General features: G+C 39.1%; 1 protein-coding gene across 1 annotated transcript in view; it reads left to right on the top strand.

The window, feature by feature from the left end:
- Positions 1–17,273, top strand: part of NME7 (NME/NM23 family member 7) — a 93,534-nt gene that overhangs the window by 23,890 nt on the left and 52,371 nt on the right. Inside the window, exons 4-7 of the mRNA XM_033005147.2 lie at positions 4,420–4,530; positions 8,241–8,291; positions 10,736–10,943; positions 14,238–14,343. Coding sequence (XP_032861038.1) covers positions 4,420–4,530; positions 8,241–8,291; positions 10,736–10,943; positions 14,238–14,343 — 476 coding nt within the window. The remainder of the gene's footprint in view (positions 1–4,419; positions 4,531–8,240; positions 8,292–10,735; positions 10,944–14,237; positions 14,344–17,273) is intronic.

Genomic DNA, 17,273 nt, shown 5'->3' with positions numbered 1-17,273 from the left:
TTGCTTTGGAAAAGACTTTAAGAACCCATCCAAGAACAAAAATATCCAGAGAGACCTAATAAAACGACAATAAGATTAATTTACAAGGAATCTGGTTTGACTGCAGTGCAAGTAATCTCTGAATTTGCAAATTAATAAATTTTGATAATTCACCCCAGCTTTTCTTGAAAAGAACACAGAATATTTTCTTAGGTATGATGTTCCAGTGAGCCCTGTTCACCTACATTCTTGCTCCCTCCCACTAACTGGGCTTATTTTGAACTCTTTTTGGAGAGTTGTACATAACCAGACATACAGGAAGAGTTGCAAGTTTTAACACACATCTTTGTCTTAAGCTCACAAAAGCATTGCTGTGGAAATGACTGCTGTAATATCTTTCCAGGAGTTCTAGTACTTTGTCTCCAAGTTGGGGTTGGGCATGGTGGAAGAGTAGCAAAGGAGTTGGAGAAGACCAGAGGAAAGCTTCTGTGTATGAGGCTACTCTGTTCCTCAGTGGAGCTTTGGGTAGATTACATCTGTCTTGTTTGTGGGTTTTATATCAATGTAACTTTTATATTCCTGCTCTGCCTAAACTAGCATAAGCCCTGGTGCTGATCCAGTTATACCAAGAAAAGGCAACTTGTGATAAAAAAACATTTTCTTCTTCTTGTAAGGGAAGTTGCTGTCTATACAGCAGTGCTATAGCTGTGTCAATGAAGTGGTCCTGGGAGGGGGTGAATTTTTGTACTGCTCTATAGAAGGAAGGAAGGGAATTTATGACATGTCAGCTGTTTGGAAAACATTTTAGGAATGTCATCTGAAAGATAACATAGATATGCAAGTGGTGTTACATATTCAGAATAGTCCAAAGGAACATAGTGAAAGGTGTCTTAAACAGTCAAGGGTTCCTCAAAATCCAGTTTCTTCACAGAAGCTTTCACTGGGTAAACAGGGTCACAATAAGAGTCCTTGAGCAAAACAGTTGCATGTGAGGTATTTGTCTTTTTCGCCTGTTCCTAGCAGGTTTTGCAGCAGTTATTAGTTAAATAGATATAGTAAGATTTCTGCAGTACATGATAATTCCTAAAATAATCTGTAGTTGGAATTCTATTAATAATTTAAAGGATGTTGTATGAGGCAGAATGTTTCTCCATCTTTTTCTTTCCTTTATGCTGTACAGGACTATCAGCAGTTTAGTTTGACTTTGAAAATAGATCCTTTGGTCACTCAATATGTATGCAGGCAGGCTCAGCAAAGGCCTTTGAAGGAGACTGAGAAATGTATATACAAAATCTTGTATGTTTTGAATTAGGGACCTCTGTTTTTGTCAGTAAATCACATGAATGTGATTCTAGGTACATGAGGTACAAAATAGATGTGTAAAAAGAGGCTAGATTTTGTAAATTGTAGGGCCTTTTTAAGGCCCTTTCTAGAATTAGGCTAAAATTACTAAGACACTTCTATGGAGTTTCAACTTCTACACCTACTTTTCTTAACTTCTGGGTCAATTTTTAAATAGAGACATATTTGAGTGTTCTTCCCTGCTTCCCTCCCAGTGTATGATAAGGCAACCATCACAAACAGTGACTAAAACCAGTGTACCACAGAAGGAATCACTGGAGGGGGACAGGGATTTCTGTTTCTGTAGTCCTTCACTTGTGATCCTGGGTGGCTGTAACCTGAGGCAAACATTTGTCTGACTAGTGCATCCCATCTAAGTAGACTATACTTAGAGTCAGTTAATATCACTGGTTTTGAAAATGGTGTTAGAAATCTTGTGTCTCAACCAGAAATATTTGAATTCTTTTTTGATTGGGATATGTTATTCTTGTGCTTCTAGTCACTGACATAATCAGTGTTTCTTCCCTTACAAGACATAAGCTACTGTACATGCAACAGTCCTATTATTAGAAATAAGTAGATCTCAAAAGCAGAGCCACAGCATGCTTTGTGCACTGTTCCTTTGATCAGTTCCCATCTTCTGTTGTTTCAGTACTCATTGCAGTGCTGTCATACAGTCCCTCTGAAAATGTAAGCAAATTAGCTTAGTTTTAATTCTTTCTCCTTTGTTCCTAGACATAAAACTGTTTCAAAATGTACTTTGCAAACTGCATCATGTCAAACAACAAGAAACATATTCCTAATTAAAGCTAAAAATAGGGCACATGAATCAAAATCCAATCTCAGAAACAGTCTTCAGCATCCTGAATTATGCTTTTCTTATCCTGCATACCTCTGAGAAGCTCACACTGAAATGTTAAAGTTTATACGTCAGTGTAACAGAAAAGATGTTGTAACAGTTGGTTATTGCAGTTTGTATTAATGTCTTCTAGGTAAATTGCTTCATAATGCAATATTTCATTACATATTGGTAGGAATTACAGTTTTACTAGAAAGCTTGAAATTAGAAAAGTAAGGGACAATTTATTACTATCATTAGCAGTCTGTTTCAAATAGCCTGTGTAATAACATAGGTTCAAAAAATTGTTCCTCAAGGAAATGCAGACAGCACTGGAGACCTTGTTCCAGTGGTTTGGTCCTTACTGTTCATGGTAAATGACAGAGCTGAGAATCTCTTATGCTGGGATGCAGGTCATGCATTGTGTGACTGGGTGGGTACATGTCATCGGTCAAGCATGCAGCTGTTCCCCCTCCTGTGCCCCGGTGCACATGGCACACCCTGTCATATGATAAATAACATCACAAAATGAGGTGGAGCTGTGAAATCCCTGGGGCAGAGAGGAACAGGCTACGGACTGTAGGCTGCATAGAATATGCTGGCAAGCTGTGTTGGCCAGATGTCAGGCTTTCCTCATCTGAAGATAGGGCTGAAGCAACTTTAGTTTGCACTGCAATAGACTGAAGCATCGGCTTGGTTGACAACTCTCATGCAGTTTCTGTCTACACCCTTAGCCCATCAGTCTTTTTTGTGTCATATTTTCCAATAGATCTGGGCCTAATCTGCTCCATGTATATGGGCTTCCTGATGCTTGAAGAAATCTCTGTTTGTTTCTGAGGTCTGACGGTCACCAATGTCTCGCCCTTAATTTCAGATGTTCAAATCTTCCTCTTTACATTTCCTGGTCCTAACACCTCCCTTCCTTTAGATTTGCTGTGAAATAGATTGTCTGTTCCCAAAGCATCTGTCCATCTGGGGTCATTTAAGGTTCAAAATAAATGTAGTGGAAGTTCATCCATCTCCTGTAACCTCAGTGTATTTGCCCTGGCTAGGACATATTGCTGCTAACCTAAAGACTGCTTTTCTTGCTACGCTAGTATATAAAATGAGAAATTTTCAATAATTTGCCTTTCACTTAGGGAAATACTGCAATAAAAAATTCTATCTTGGGTACCCTTCGCTACTGGAAACAGTCTAAAAGATGGAAAGAGCTCTTTAGGATTGTCAGAGATGTGGAGTTTCTGAGATACAGGGTTGAATAAATCTGTTGATTTGTAAGCTGAGCACATTTGAAGCTGACTCACCACAAGATGAATGCAAATAGAAAATGCCATTTTGCAGACCTTCTTTTTGTGCTTGTTATTTTTGATTAATAATATGTTTAGTGCTGATGGTGTACTTGGTGCTATGCAAAGCACACTAATAAAGCAGTCCTGGCCTTGGGGATGTACAGTGTAAAAAGATAATTATCAAGAAGACAGGATGTACTTGGAAACAAAGATGGGGGGGGGAAAGTGTAAAGATTTTTGTATTGGTCTCCCTTAGAATATAGCTGTCAGTCACTGTAAGAGACGTAATACCTCCTCTGCCAACCTTTTATTGTGTCTTTTAACAATGTCAGCTATTTAGAGTACAACTTGTATACCATGAAGTGTTTGTACTGTACCAAACACAACAGGACCTTCTTCTCACTGAGGCCTCAAAGTATTTTAAAAGTAATAATAAAACAATCATTTCACTTTGAGTTTTATGAAAGAGGCACGTTTTAGTAGTATTTTTAAGCAGGGAATTTTAACAGCTTCATTTGTATATAATACTTAACATTAGGAAAAAAGGGAGCTGAACAAGTGTAGGGAGACATTAACAAATCAGTTGTGTTCTAACCCAGAGCCATGAGTGAGGAGCTGTAGAGATACACACTAACAAATGAAGAAGTGGTCAAATTGTTTGCTCTGATAGCGAAGGAAGAAGGCAGTAAATAATGAGTGCTGGTGGAATACTATGGGCTGACTTGGGTTAGAAAGCTGAGGAAATTGTAATGTACAAAGCTCGTTCTTATCAGAATAATGTCTTGCGCAGGCATTCAAGAACAGCGTGGAAATTGATGAGACACTGGGACTAGGATGTTTGACTGTGGCAGAATTTCTCTCTTTGATGTGATTTTTTTTTGTCTGAATATAAACTTAACATGCACACCAAATCCTCTAAGGAAAGTAGTGTTGGCTGTATCTCTCAACCTTTTTTTTTCCCTCCCCCCTCAGAACACTGGCTTTGATTAAACCCGATGCAACGACCAAGATTGGAGAATTAATTGATATCATTATTAATGCAGGATTTACAATAACTAAGGCCAAAATGATGGTGCTTTCGAGGTAAGGAATCTTTAAGGTTAGCTCTATTGTATCTAAATACTACTTTTTGCAGTTAAGAACCTTTTCTGAAACTATCCTGTGTTGTTCCACACATCAAATCCATTCCAGTGAGTAATAGAGGGAAGATTCATCAGTTTCATTATCATGTAGGATTATGAAAGCATGCTGAGAATTAAGCTCAGTATTAAAAGTTCTGTGCAATGAGTATGGGTGATTAAATATGTAATGTCTCTTTATGAATCCAAGGTGACTACCAAAGCTTTAGCAATTCATCAGTGTTTACTACTGACAGCTGTGTATGTCCTCACTTCATGGCTTTCCGATACAAACCGTATTGCTGATTGTAACAGCATTGTCTTTAAAGTAGTTAGTTTGTTGGCTCTCAGTAGATCTGTTGTCTTAATTTGTGCTCTCAAAACCCAAACTTGTTTGCTTTTTAGTGACTGGAAGTCCCAGGAACAGCAAGTGATCTTCTGATGTTGTTGCAGGGTTGGACAGATTTTACTCATGCATCTTCCTAATCGCCCCCAACCTTCATTGTTCTCCACTTATCTCATTGAGCCACAAGATTTTAAAAAAGATGTGGCAGAAAAAATAAAACATAATTAATTTACCTTAGAAGATTTCCCCAGAGTTACTGCACTATTTCTCCATGGCTGCTTTGCCAAACCTGTTTATATATGACAAGTCTTTGCAAAGAAAAGCTATCTGTCCTGCATAATACTGGTTTCATGTGTTCTTATGGCTTGTGTGTGAGGTCAGGAACAATTTTTCTCTACCTCAAAACCTTTTTGGGTCTCTGAAATACTGATAAAACAACTGTGTGACTTCCTCGTCTTGTCTCTGCATTTACCTGCTGCGGTGTTGGATAGTACTGGTCCCACATGCTCCTTCAAACAACTCCATGAGTTCAATCAGGTTTCTAATGCTGATTTAAAATTCACAGTGTCTTTCAAGCCACCTTTTTTTTTTGCTTGCTCTCCTGCAGTCTGAGAGATTTGATCCTGGAGTATTGTGTTGGGTGGTTCTTTATTTCAGTGTCTGTCTGAGAACTTGAAGAACTGTTGAGCCAAGCCATGTGCTTTAGAGTTGACTCACACTGAAGGGAAGAAACTTTACAACTTGAACTTTTACTGCCTATTGCTATGTAAAAATTTCTGCTTGTTTTGTTTAATTGAAAATAATTATTAATAAGGACAAGATTAGGCTGTGATACTGGCTATATTTAAAATAATGTGTTGAGTATTTGTGGTTTTTCTGCATACTATATATTCTGTTTCTTGGGACTGTGCCATTTTAAAATGATAGAACTATGTCTTTGCCAAAGTCTTCTACCCTTAGATCTCTGCAGGCATGCTTGTTCAAACCAGCATCATCATCTAATGCTTTCTTTAAAGGGATTATTACTGGCATTTGTCTGGCAATCACTGTTAAGTAGATTCATGTCTTCTGCAAAAATTGTAGCCAAGATACAAAAGTGAGCGCAGGCACCTGCTTTGATAAGTCAGCTCTCTGGTCTCTTCATTTAATCATATGTCAATTCAGTCTGTTATTCCCAGATGAGCACTGTTTTCCAATCTTTAAAAGCAGAGAACTAATGAGACAGATGAAATTAAAAAGGAACTAAGTTACACAGCACAACTGCATTTTTATATTTATTGCAATAGGAATTCTTAGCTGAGTAGCAGAGCTCAATTTGTTACAAAAATATAACCCTCAAATATTTCTTAATGTTCAGAAATTATAATACTTAATCTGATTGCATACCTTTTTCGTATTTTCTTTCCAAAATTATTTGGTGAATTAGTTTCAGAAGAGGATTTCCTGGTAAAATACTGAATTGTAAGCAAAAACTTCAGGCTATTTGCAGAGTGTAATTCTGAAGCATGAGACTTCAAGAATTCCTGTGACTGGCATAATTTTTAAATTATGTTTCTGCCTCAGTTATGAAATGGAAGGAAAGCATATTAGCTGTATGGTCAGTGAAAATCTTCTGAGTTTTGAAGGGCTCATGCTTACACTGAACTGAAAGCAACAAACCAGGAATTATTCAGTTCCAATGAGCAGGTGGTCATTTTGATAAAAAAACTGGAGAAAGTTGTGACTGTTCAAATATTTGTCAAGGTTAGGAAAATTAAATTCTTCTTAGGTTCCCCTTGAGGTTATTTCTTTCCTCTAGCAATATTGGGCTTAAGTCTGGACTGCATGTGGGAGAGAGATGTGAAAAATTCTGTTGCAGATGACAGAACTGTGACGTTGTTCATACTTGGAATCTGTTATTTGAAAAACATGCAGATAATTTCTTTTAGTAAAGAGAGCTGTTCAAAGTGAGCAAAATCATGGAGACTGTTTCTACAGGTAAAAACAGTTTTCCAAGTGGGAATCTTTTAGTCTCCCTGCAGCTCTGCTTTGATTATAAGCTTATGAATTTGATATACCCAGACTAAGGGTGAGCAAAATTGCTTCCTTTCACCTGTCAATCCTCCTGAGGAGCTTGTCCTTCTCCACAAATTCCAGCTTCAGAAATTGGTATACACCAGGATTTGGAGCAAGCCAAGACCAAGCCTATGCTTCTGAACTGGAATTTTGAAGCTGCAAAATTACTTGAAAACCTCCATGGATTTTTCTAGCTGTTGCCATGCAGAAAAAGCAGTGCAGTAAGCAAGAGTTAAACATGAGAAGCAGCTGGAAAAAAAAGCAAGGAAGAGAGTAGGTTGGCTAGCTGCAGGGAGTGGTGGGGTGAAAAGCCACCGAAAAGCCACTGTCACAGGTGATGGATGATGGGTCTGCACCATGGTCCCTGAAACTTGTGTAGTTGGGTGGCTGAGCCCAGTGCTGGTAGCAGCGTGGCTGTGGCAATGCAGAGCTTGGAGAGGGCCACCACCCTGTCTGGAAAGGGTATCTTTTTGCTTCTAGTACCTGAGTAAAGGCTAAGTAACAGCTGTGGTACAGACATACTGTGTATGCCTGCTGATCTTTATTAGCTAGGCATTGTAAGGAGGCCTCAGCATTACAGAAACTCCATTGCCCTGTGAGAAGGCAGTGTGTAGTAACTGCTGTGTTGCCCGACAGGAAGAGCAAGACCAAACTGAGTTTTCGAGAAGGAAAATGTGGCAGAAATCAAGTTTTAGGCTGGAGAGCATTGTGCTGCCTATGTGACTTGTAACATTTGAGGATACTGAATAGAAACTGTATTATGCAATATTCTGTTGTGCACCAGTGTAATCAAACACTAGCCTTGATAAGGAAATAAGTTCCAGTGAAGCAGATAAATTGTTTATTTATGCTTTAAAACCAAACTTCATTAACCAACACATACACTCAAGCTGAGATGAAAAATGAAAACAACATAACAGCAAATGGCTTGGCAAGAAGGTGACTCTGCTGCATTTATTTCTCAACCTGAGAATGTGAAGACCATCAGTGACCCTGAAAGTCCATGCTATGGGCTTTAGTAATTACTTCCTTCCCAGAGCAGGAGCATAAGGAGGAGTCAGCTACAAGCTACACCTGTAGTCACACAAAATATGACAGACATTTGAATGTAGTTTCTGTTATTAGGCATGAACACCCCACAAGCTGTCCAGCTTGGGAAGACATTACCTGTAGAAACACATTGATGAATGATAGTTTGTGATTTTCAGGGGAGTTTATATAGATATGTGTGTGTATATCTATATAACTATATCTGTGTTTTTTTACTCTTCCAGAAAAGAAGCAGCTGATTTCTATGTAGACCATCATTCAAAACCTTTTTATAAGTAGGTATATCAATTTCAGCTTGATATGTATTAAGCTTATTTATTGAATGCACAGGATTCATTTAACGTATTTGATACTACAGGACCATGGGAAAACCAGAACTTGTCTTAGTTAAGTGGAGCCCTTTGCAAAGTATGCAACCTGTTCACCTTCCTCCAGGGACAGATCCTTATTTCAGCTACTCTTTACAGCCCAGTGATATCAGGGGAATCTCTGTGGTCTCTCAGAAGTGAAAATGCTCCTAGCAAGGCAAAACTTCAAAGCCAAGGGAAGGAGCATCTTCAGGATCAGGGTGGAGCTTGCAGTTAATGAGAATTAGGGGGGAACACTTAGCTGTGAGTATTGATTTGGTAGCAAGTACCCCAAATCATGAGTAACTGAAACAATAGTGCATGGGGCAATTGTTTAGTGTACTGCTACCCTTAGACAAAACGTCAAACTTCCATGATGCTAGACTGCTCCACCTGACATGAAAAATCCTAGTCTTTCCATAACTGACCAGATGGACGCTTATAACCCAGAGATTGTGTCATTTCTGCTTTGCCTGAAAGTGCCAACAAACAACTTTCTTTTCTTCCCTCTGGATTTGGTGGTCTGGCTCTTTTAGGTAGAGGGTGAAGCTCTGCTTCATGTTTTTCAGCTATTTTGGAATCTGGGTTTGCACTGACTCGGTCAAAGGACCTGGTTTCAGCACTATCATGAAGTGCTTGAGTATTAGGACCTGCCAGCTGCTCTTCTGTTACAGCAACTGATTTATTGTGGATCCAAACTCAAGCCCTTCATGGAGACATGGCTCCAGGCTATGTCTGACCGTACTGGAGATCAGAGGAAGATTCAGAATTGCCTTTTCTTTGCTGAGTAAACCTGTTTGAGTATGTTGATAAATGAGCAAGTATTTTGCCTGTAGTGTTATTTCACAGATGTCTATCTACACTAATTATAATTATCTGAGGAATTGTAGCCTTTGTCCACTGTGATGTGCATGTCTCTCATTCTACAGTCCTATTGGCTATATATTCTGTGTAAGATTTTTCTCTAAATTAGAAACCAATAGTTATAAAGCATTACAAATCAAATAGAACAAGAATCTTCAAGGCAGTGAAATGTAAAATCTCTAACTCATTTATATTTAGCATTGTATTACTTGTCTTTAAATTCAGATTTAGTTTGCAAATTCACTAATCAATGTAAGTCTAGTGAATAGTAGGGAAAAATAACAATTCTACTTGTTTGGAAAAGGATATTTTTCACATTAAATAATTTAATTTAAAAAAATTATTTAATATTCAGGATTAGTCTGCACAGTAAGCAGTGCTGTTGAAATTGATCTTTATTTTCTTGGGAGTATATATGTATAAGTCATTTAACTATATCCTAAACAAGCAGTCTCTGACCAACAGAACCTGAGTTCCAATAGCTTTTCCTTGTGTAGTTTCTTTATGCATATGTAACTTTTCATGGTTTTAATATCGTTCCCTTAACAAAGAAATAGTAGGATTTCTCTTCTCTTCTTGCCCACTGATCATCTGCATAAATGTTAATTAGGAAGAAGATGGTTGGAGAAGCATGTACAGCCACAATTATAAATGTGTAAAGCTCTTTTTTAAAGAAAGTGGTACAGAAAGCAGTCAACTTTCTCCTTTGATGGTGTTGTCCAGACTACACAGTGAAAAGGCAGGCTTGTTGATATGCATGTTTTGTAAAGATATAGAATTATAGTTATGGTGTTTTGCTTAGTTTTTAAATAGAAAGTTTGGGTTTCCAACTTTGGGTGGCTGTTTTCTGTGTAAGTGAGGTGGTGAAGGCAGGAGGCGAGCTGCCCCTGACAATCTCTTCTCCTTACTCAGATTCATCCCATTAAAAGCAGTTGAGTTCTGCTTATGCAGATAACTCACCTTGTGGTTAAGTCCCTTCTCCACAACAAACTTTCCAAATCTTGCTTCTCCCTTCTCTCCCACTTTGGATTTTGGCTGGGCAAAATCCACAGGGGAGACTCACAAGGCAGTGGAAAAATCCGTCCTGACAGCAGTGCTGAAGTTGTGTCAGTGGGGAACATACACAGGTCATGTGTGAGAATCCTGAAATCCTGCTGTGCAGAAGAGACATGCTTAGGCATTGTTCCTGTCAGACAAATAGCAGAATCTCTTTCACTGTTGCCAGTACTGACCTTTTAATTTTTTTTTTTTTTTTTAAATCTAACATACTGCGCAGTAGCTTGAGTGAGTTTGTATTATCTGGTCTGGTTCTTTTTCTACAACCATAATAAGAAGAGAATGTCTACACATGACCTAGTCCAACCTCCTCTTCAAAGCAGAGCCAATTTAGTTAAATACAGTTACTTAAGGCCATGTCAGGTTGAATTCTAAGCATATCCACTTGATCATATGTTTTTGTTGGGTTTAATTTGTAGCATGGATCACCATGTTCTGTTTCCATTTTGCAGTGAGCTTCTCCAGTTTATAACAAGTGGTCCCATTGTTGCTATGGAAATCTTAGGAGATGATGCGGTTTGTAAATGGAAAACATTACTGGGACCAGCAAACTCTGCAGTGGCTCAGACTGATGCACCAGACAGCATTAGAGCGAACTTTGGACATGATGGCCTAAGAAATGCAGCTCATGGCCCAGATTCAGTTGCTTCAGCTGCTCAAGTAAGTTTTTGACTGTTTGTTGACTGAGATTTTTTTTTACTTTATCTGGTAACAGCTGGATCATGAATTCCTGATTTTTTTCCTCACTTGAGTTTAGAACTAGTTTAGATATTCTTCATGGATCCTTTTTAACATGGAAAAATAAACTGCCTGAAAACAGAAATCTTGAATATCTGTCACAAAGGGGAAGCTTGAACACTTTGATCAGAAGACCATGCCTGGTCATTTTTAATGTCTTCTGTCCATCACAAACATTGAATTAATTGCATAGTCTGTGTAATCTACCTATAGTCTACCAAAGTCAGTCATAAAAAGGAATGGGTTAAACAATTAAATATTTTTGCACCCTTCTGTGTTTTGCTTATCCCTTCTCCACAGTCCTCACTAGTCCTCTGCTTGCAGCCTACTTTCCTCTGCTGTTATTGCTCAGAATGAATAATCATGAAAACAGGCTACTTTATAGTGCTTTGTGTTTTGAGAGGTAATACAGTAGGCTTGGCTTTGAGGAGTTTGTCTCTCTTTTGCTTTGTTTGCAGTGTGTCTTTTCTTAGTGCTAAGAAAAAGCCCTGGGACTGGGTGGCAGATGTTACCAGCATTTTTACAGAATTGAGGTGACTATTTACATGCATCATTGTGGGGTAGATATGCTGATAAATGATGGCAGAAATAAAGTTTACATCATGATTGATTGGTATTGTGCTGTGGTATCTTTGCTGTAGAGCGATGGGCAAAAGGTAACAGATGTTGCTTCCTCGATCCTAGTCTTTCCTCTATTTAAGTTGGAACAGCTGCAGTAGCGCAGCTGGAGAGACCTGCCCTGGCATGCCTAATAAGCTGGCAAGTACTGCATACTTGAAAATATCTGTAGAGATTATATCCTGGTGATAAGGGCTGAGTTGGTTGGCCTCTTCTAGCAGGCTATTACGCTGTGTGGCATAGCAAGCTGACTGCAAAGTGTGAGTAGTTTTCTGCTGGTTAAGCACGCATCTCGCTTACCTGCACCGTGCCTGGGCTGCTGGATCCTCTGCCAGTGCCTCTGGTTTTGACAAGAAATCATATGCTGGGCCTGAAGTACTTTTTCTGCTGTCAGATTTGATGGTTTGGAGTCAGAAAAAGTTTGGATAAAATTGATCTTTTCTGATGAAGGAGAACTGTAGTCAGGAAAGTCTCTGTAGTTCTGATTGAATAGCTACATGTCTTCATATCTAAGGGGGAAAGTTCTCTTTGTTCCTGTGTACTGCCATGACAACTGTGCCAGCTTTTGAACCAAGAGTGTAGGAAAGAGTATTAGCATAAAATTTTGATTAGAAGCATAAGTGTGTGCTTTGGCTTAAATTTGTTGTTCTTTTTATATTTCATTGTTTTTGAAATGCTGTATGAAGGCCCCACTCATCTGCAGCATTTTTGTGACTCTGGGATTATTTTGCTGAACTTTCGCAGGTGTGTGCATCTTTGTGGTGTTATTGATACCAATCTTCAATAAATCAACCAAAATTGTGAATTTAATATCCCTGTGCCTATTTTAATTTAATAGGCCTGGTATTATATGGCTGTATAGCAGTTGCCATGGAAACTAGTTGGCTGCACCTTGCAGAAGCTTTGCTGAAAAGAAGGAAATACAAGATAAAGGGACCTTAATGGACTCTTCTGAAGGAAAACTGGTCTCAAACACATTTAATGAATATATTGTAAAATGAACAGTTAGAACAAAAGACTGCATTGCTCTTTTGGGATCTAAATGACAAGTGAAAGTATGTCCCTGGTATACTTTAAACTGTGTCCCTCTGCAGGCTAAATTTTGGAATTTCTTTAGCTCGGGAATAAAAGGAAAGGAAAATAATTTTATTTTTAAGGCTCTACTTGGTTATAGTTTGGCATTTAATTATCCTAGTCCTTCAGCATTATTTAGTTACTTTCCTCTTATGACTTTTAATGGATAAAACAAAGTGTAATTTTGCTGCTTTTTCCTGGATGCTTTGTTTAGAGTAAACATTAGTCAACAAAGTGGGACAAGGTCTTTGAAGCATGCAACATTTTATCAGTAGAAAGATGTAGGAAATGAACACTTTTGCCTCAGATATGCCCACTTAAAATGTGGATTATTTACTAGGAGAAAACTCAAACTGTTTCCCCTTCTATTGAAAGATCCATTAGTTTGAATTGTATAATTGTTCAAGTAAGGATTACAGGAATTGTCAGAATGCCATGAGGTAAGGACTGGGAGATAGCTAAGTCCGTTCCATCTGAATTGAGCTAGTAGATTAATGAGACAATCACAGGAAGTGGCATTTAGCACTGCTACTGTTACACAGGAAAAAGTCAGATTCAGTAGTATTATTTCTAGGATATTATTGTTTCCCTTAAATAGAAATTTGTAAATTCTTTTGCTGAATTTGTCCAGTAGGTCTGAAATGGAATCTGTGTTTTGAGCATTTGACTAATGTTAATTGGCAGATTGTGTAACATATGTGAATAAATGGTATGGAAAAAGTGTGAATCTGGCAGTGAACAGTGAAAAAAATGACACTGAGGAAAGAAACCTGGCTGTCAAGCTCACCCCAGTATGATCTAAGACCCAAGCTATATGATACTTGAATAGTGATGGGGGGGAAGAAAGGAAGTGATTGGGGGCAAAGAGGTTCTTTTGATTCATCCCAGAAATCAGAGCAATTGAGTTCATCAGCTCCAATTCAGTAAGATAAATAAAAAGTAAATAATAGGGTCAATAAGGCATGAGGAGTGAGCTACTCATTTTAGAGAAAGTTTAGTTGCTTAAGGCAAAAGGAAAAAAATTCTGAACAAATGGGTTGAAGGTCAGTTTTCTATATGGAAGGAAAACATAGTGAGAAATGGATGGTAGTTGCATTTTTGCTCATATGATGGAAAAGATGATGTAAAAATAGAGAAGATAAAATATGTATATATGAGAGTGGATTTGTGAAAGATACTGAGGAAAGAGAGAATTCACAAAACTGGGAACACATCTACCAAATAATCATGGCAGCAGCTTTTTGAATGCTCTGGATAGAAATGGATTGTGTTGCAGAAGTGAAAGACATTGAAGGCATTGCAAGAAATACACAAATCAAGTTTTAATGATTGTAGCAATTGTGCCAGAGAGGGAAAGATATATTTGAGAGAATATTATGGGGAAAAAGTATTTGTAGCCGAAAAAATCTATAATGAAGGTTTCTCTTCCATGACTATGGATACTTCGAATGTTGTTACTTATGATGAAAGCTGATGTATGCAGCTAGATCGATCTAAAATGTATTCAATTACAATTGTTTTCAGGAGCTGGAGTTGTTCTTTCCCTCCAGTGGAGGTCGTGGACCAGTCAACAGTGCAAAATTCACAAACTGTACTTGCTGCATTATTAAGCCTCATGCGGTTAATGAAGGTAAGCAGTGCAGATAGTGGAGATGAAAGCAATGTGTGCTTCACTGTATCTGTGATCATTCCTGTGCCCTTTTTTGGGAGAATGAGACTGCAAGAGCACAGGGTATATTTCGTGGTATGTGCAGAAGTATGCAGATATGCTGCCTTTCATACACCTTTAGTGCTTCTGTAGTTCAGTTCCATGAAGAGTGGGTCACGGGCTTTCCATGTGGATACTTATTCATTTCAGAATAAGAAGGGAGAAGTCAAAAGAAGTATAAAAATATACATGAGATTTGATGAATCTTACTGTGACAGCTTACCATGTCCTTGCTCCTGTCTGCCCACTACGCTCATCTGATGGAGGTTAGCATCCTCATGACACAGTGAAAGCAGGACATCTTGCCATATTTCAGGCCCTTCCACTCATGCAGTAACACATTACATTAAAACTACTCATAAAGGGAAACTTGTGCTGATACGAATCTTGTACTGCTGAATGCACTGAGAATGGAAAGTAGAAAAGGCTTGTTTACTCTGTGAAAGTGAGCCAAAGACCTAAAGCATTTTCTGGACTCCATGATGCTTTCTGTGCTGGAGAATGCCCTGTGAGCTCACCATATGAGTATTGGAAATGTTTAACGCCCAACTGTTACCATGCAAAAATAATCTCACTTTTGTGGCCTGAACTTAGATCGAGGAGCGTGTATAGGAGCAGTGAATGCAGTAAAATATTTTGGCTCTGGCACTGCAACAGTATTTTTGAGTGCAGAATAAATATTGGCATGTGAAAGCATTGAGATTTTTCTTAGTAAGATGCAGAGCACACTGCAGCGTTTTAATCACTTCTCAGTGGATAGCTGAAATGGAAACAGCAGAAGTGGCCCTAGCAGTTTCCAGGCCTTTCACACCTCAAGTGGGATGTCTGGAGAGCTTGCTGAAAAAAAAAATGGCTTTCACAAGAAAGAGTCTCGTACTCACTGCTGATAATATGCCTGTTATCTCTTTGAGGCCTTGTACGGTATCTCCTACTGATAAGTCTGCCATGCAGCAAAGACAGATGTTCCTTTTACAGAAATATGGGCAGCAGCTGGGACTATGATCTTACCTAGCTAAATGTTTTCAGAGGACAACCTTTTCTGTGACAGGATTGTCAGGGCCCTTCATTTGATTGTGAAAATAGCAAAGTGAATTGTTTGGGCTGTGCTTTCTTAAGATAAATTTCTACTACATATAGGGGCTCACACTCTCTCTTAGTGAGCTCAGGTTGTCCCTCCCTGCTTTTAATCTTCGTTTCTGTAGATTTCACAGTGCCCTGTCTGTTCCTTTCTTTCTTTTTTCTTGAGCTTCTCAGAATTTTTCTGAATCACCAAAGGACAAATTCTGGCCCTATTTGCATTCCCCTCTGTGAGTGTGAGTGTCTAGAGGAGGTAGGGGTAGAGAGAAATAGAGAAATTGGTATGGGCACAGGTAAACAGAAAATGTAAGTGCACACCCAGCTTTACAATGTGAGCACTAGAAAGACTGGACTAAACTTGAACTTAATATCCACTATATTGTCCTTTTTCTCACACCACGGAGGACTGGAAAGGCAGACCACGGCTGTCAAACAGCAACTAAAATTTGAAAGACAGAGTGTACGTTGTGCGAGCGTTCTCCATCCATACAACTTTGATTACGATGCCCAACAGAATGAAGAAATCAAAACTGATCTTTTTTTTTTTCTAAGTCAGCAAAGCATTTTACCAATTTTAAATTAGTATCAAGAATGATGGAATTCAGGGACTGGCTATGCTTTTACCTTACTAAGCTCTGTTGTTCCTGCCTGTTTTCTCCAATGTTACTTTGAATGTTTCAAAAGTCACAGGTGCTGCATCTCTTAAAGAGATTATGAGACTGAGGAGGTCTTGTAAAACTTTCCAGAAGTCTGGCTTCCAACAGGGAGCTGGGCTTAGGGAAGGGAAGAGTCACTGTGGCTGGGTGGTGGCCTCCTTCTTTGTCTGAGAGCGCCGGTGTGGCTTCATATTGCAACTGGACTTGTTGCAGTCTGCAGTTTGAGGTGAGATGAGTCCATCTTCACAAGGGTTGCAGGAACTCTCCAACATCAACCCAATGGGCCAGGAGTGTTGCAGCGGCACGGATTTGGCTTTCTTAGGCTGTCCTCTTCTGTCTTCCTTTGTCTTTCTCATAATCTTCTTCAGCCTAAATATCACTGAGTGGCATCTCTTTTGGTATGCTTGGTCTCCTTAGAAAGCACTTTGCATTGTCACAGTTGGAAGAACCATGTGCAACAGGGTAGAGAGCTGTGAGCTAGCTTTGCAACAGTTTTTGGAAGTCTTAATTCTGAATTTACTCTCCTACTATTAAACTGCCAGTTTTAAAGTTGAAGGAACATAGCCTTTGCCTCCTATAGATTTTAAGGGTTTTAAAGCGTTGAGCATGCTGTGTGGCAATGGCAAGCTGTCTCTACAGAAATTCCACCATTCCTCCTTCCCTGTGCAGACTGCTTTGGAGTCAGAGAATAGAGTGCTGGGAGGGTTTGGGGGGACCAAACAACCCGCTCAGGAGAACTGCCAGCTGCCTGGCTGAAACAGGCAGAGAAGAAGGGAGAAGCCCAGCTTCAGGGATTAGAGAGCAGAGACATGGCAGTGGAGCAGGTTGGCCCCATGGATTGTGCATCTGTAGGCAGAAAGCTTGAGAAAGGAAGGGCTGACCTGTTTGGGCTCAGCAATACACGACCGAGCGGGGAGGCCCTGCTCATCTTGTCTCCCTTTTAACAGCTGTTAGCAGTTGCGTTCAGTGATACCTGAAACGTTCTGATTATACCAGCAACGTCTCCTGTATCTCAGTTGAAGTAGGTGCTATAGCAACTAGTGAGCTGCCCTTTTGGCAAAATTGCATATAGGAGACTGCATGGTCTTAAAAATAAGCAACTTGCTTACCCCCAGCAAG

The sequence above is a fragment of the Tyto alba genome, unplaced genomic scaffold (genome assembly GCF_018691265.1).
Source record: "Tyto alba isolate M040663 unplaced genomic scaffold, T.alba_DEE_v4.0 Super-Scaffold_14, whole genome shotgun sequence".
Lineage (NCBI taxonomy): Eukaryota > Metazoa > Chordata > Aves > Strigiformes > Tytonidae > Tyto > Tyto alba.
This window is presented reverse-complemented; position numbering and strand designations above follow the sequence as displayed.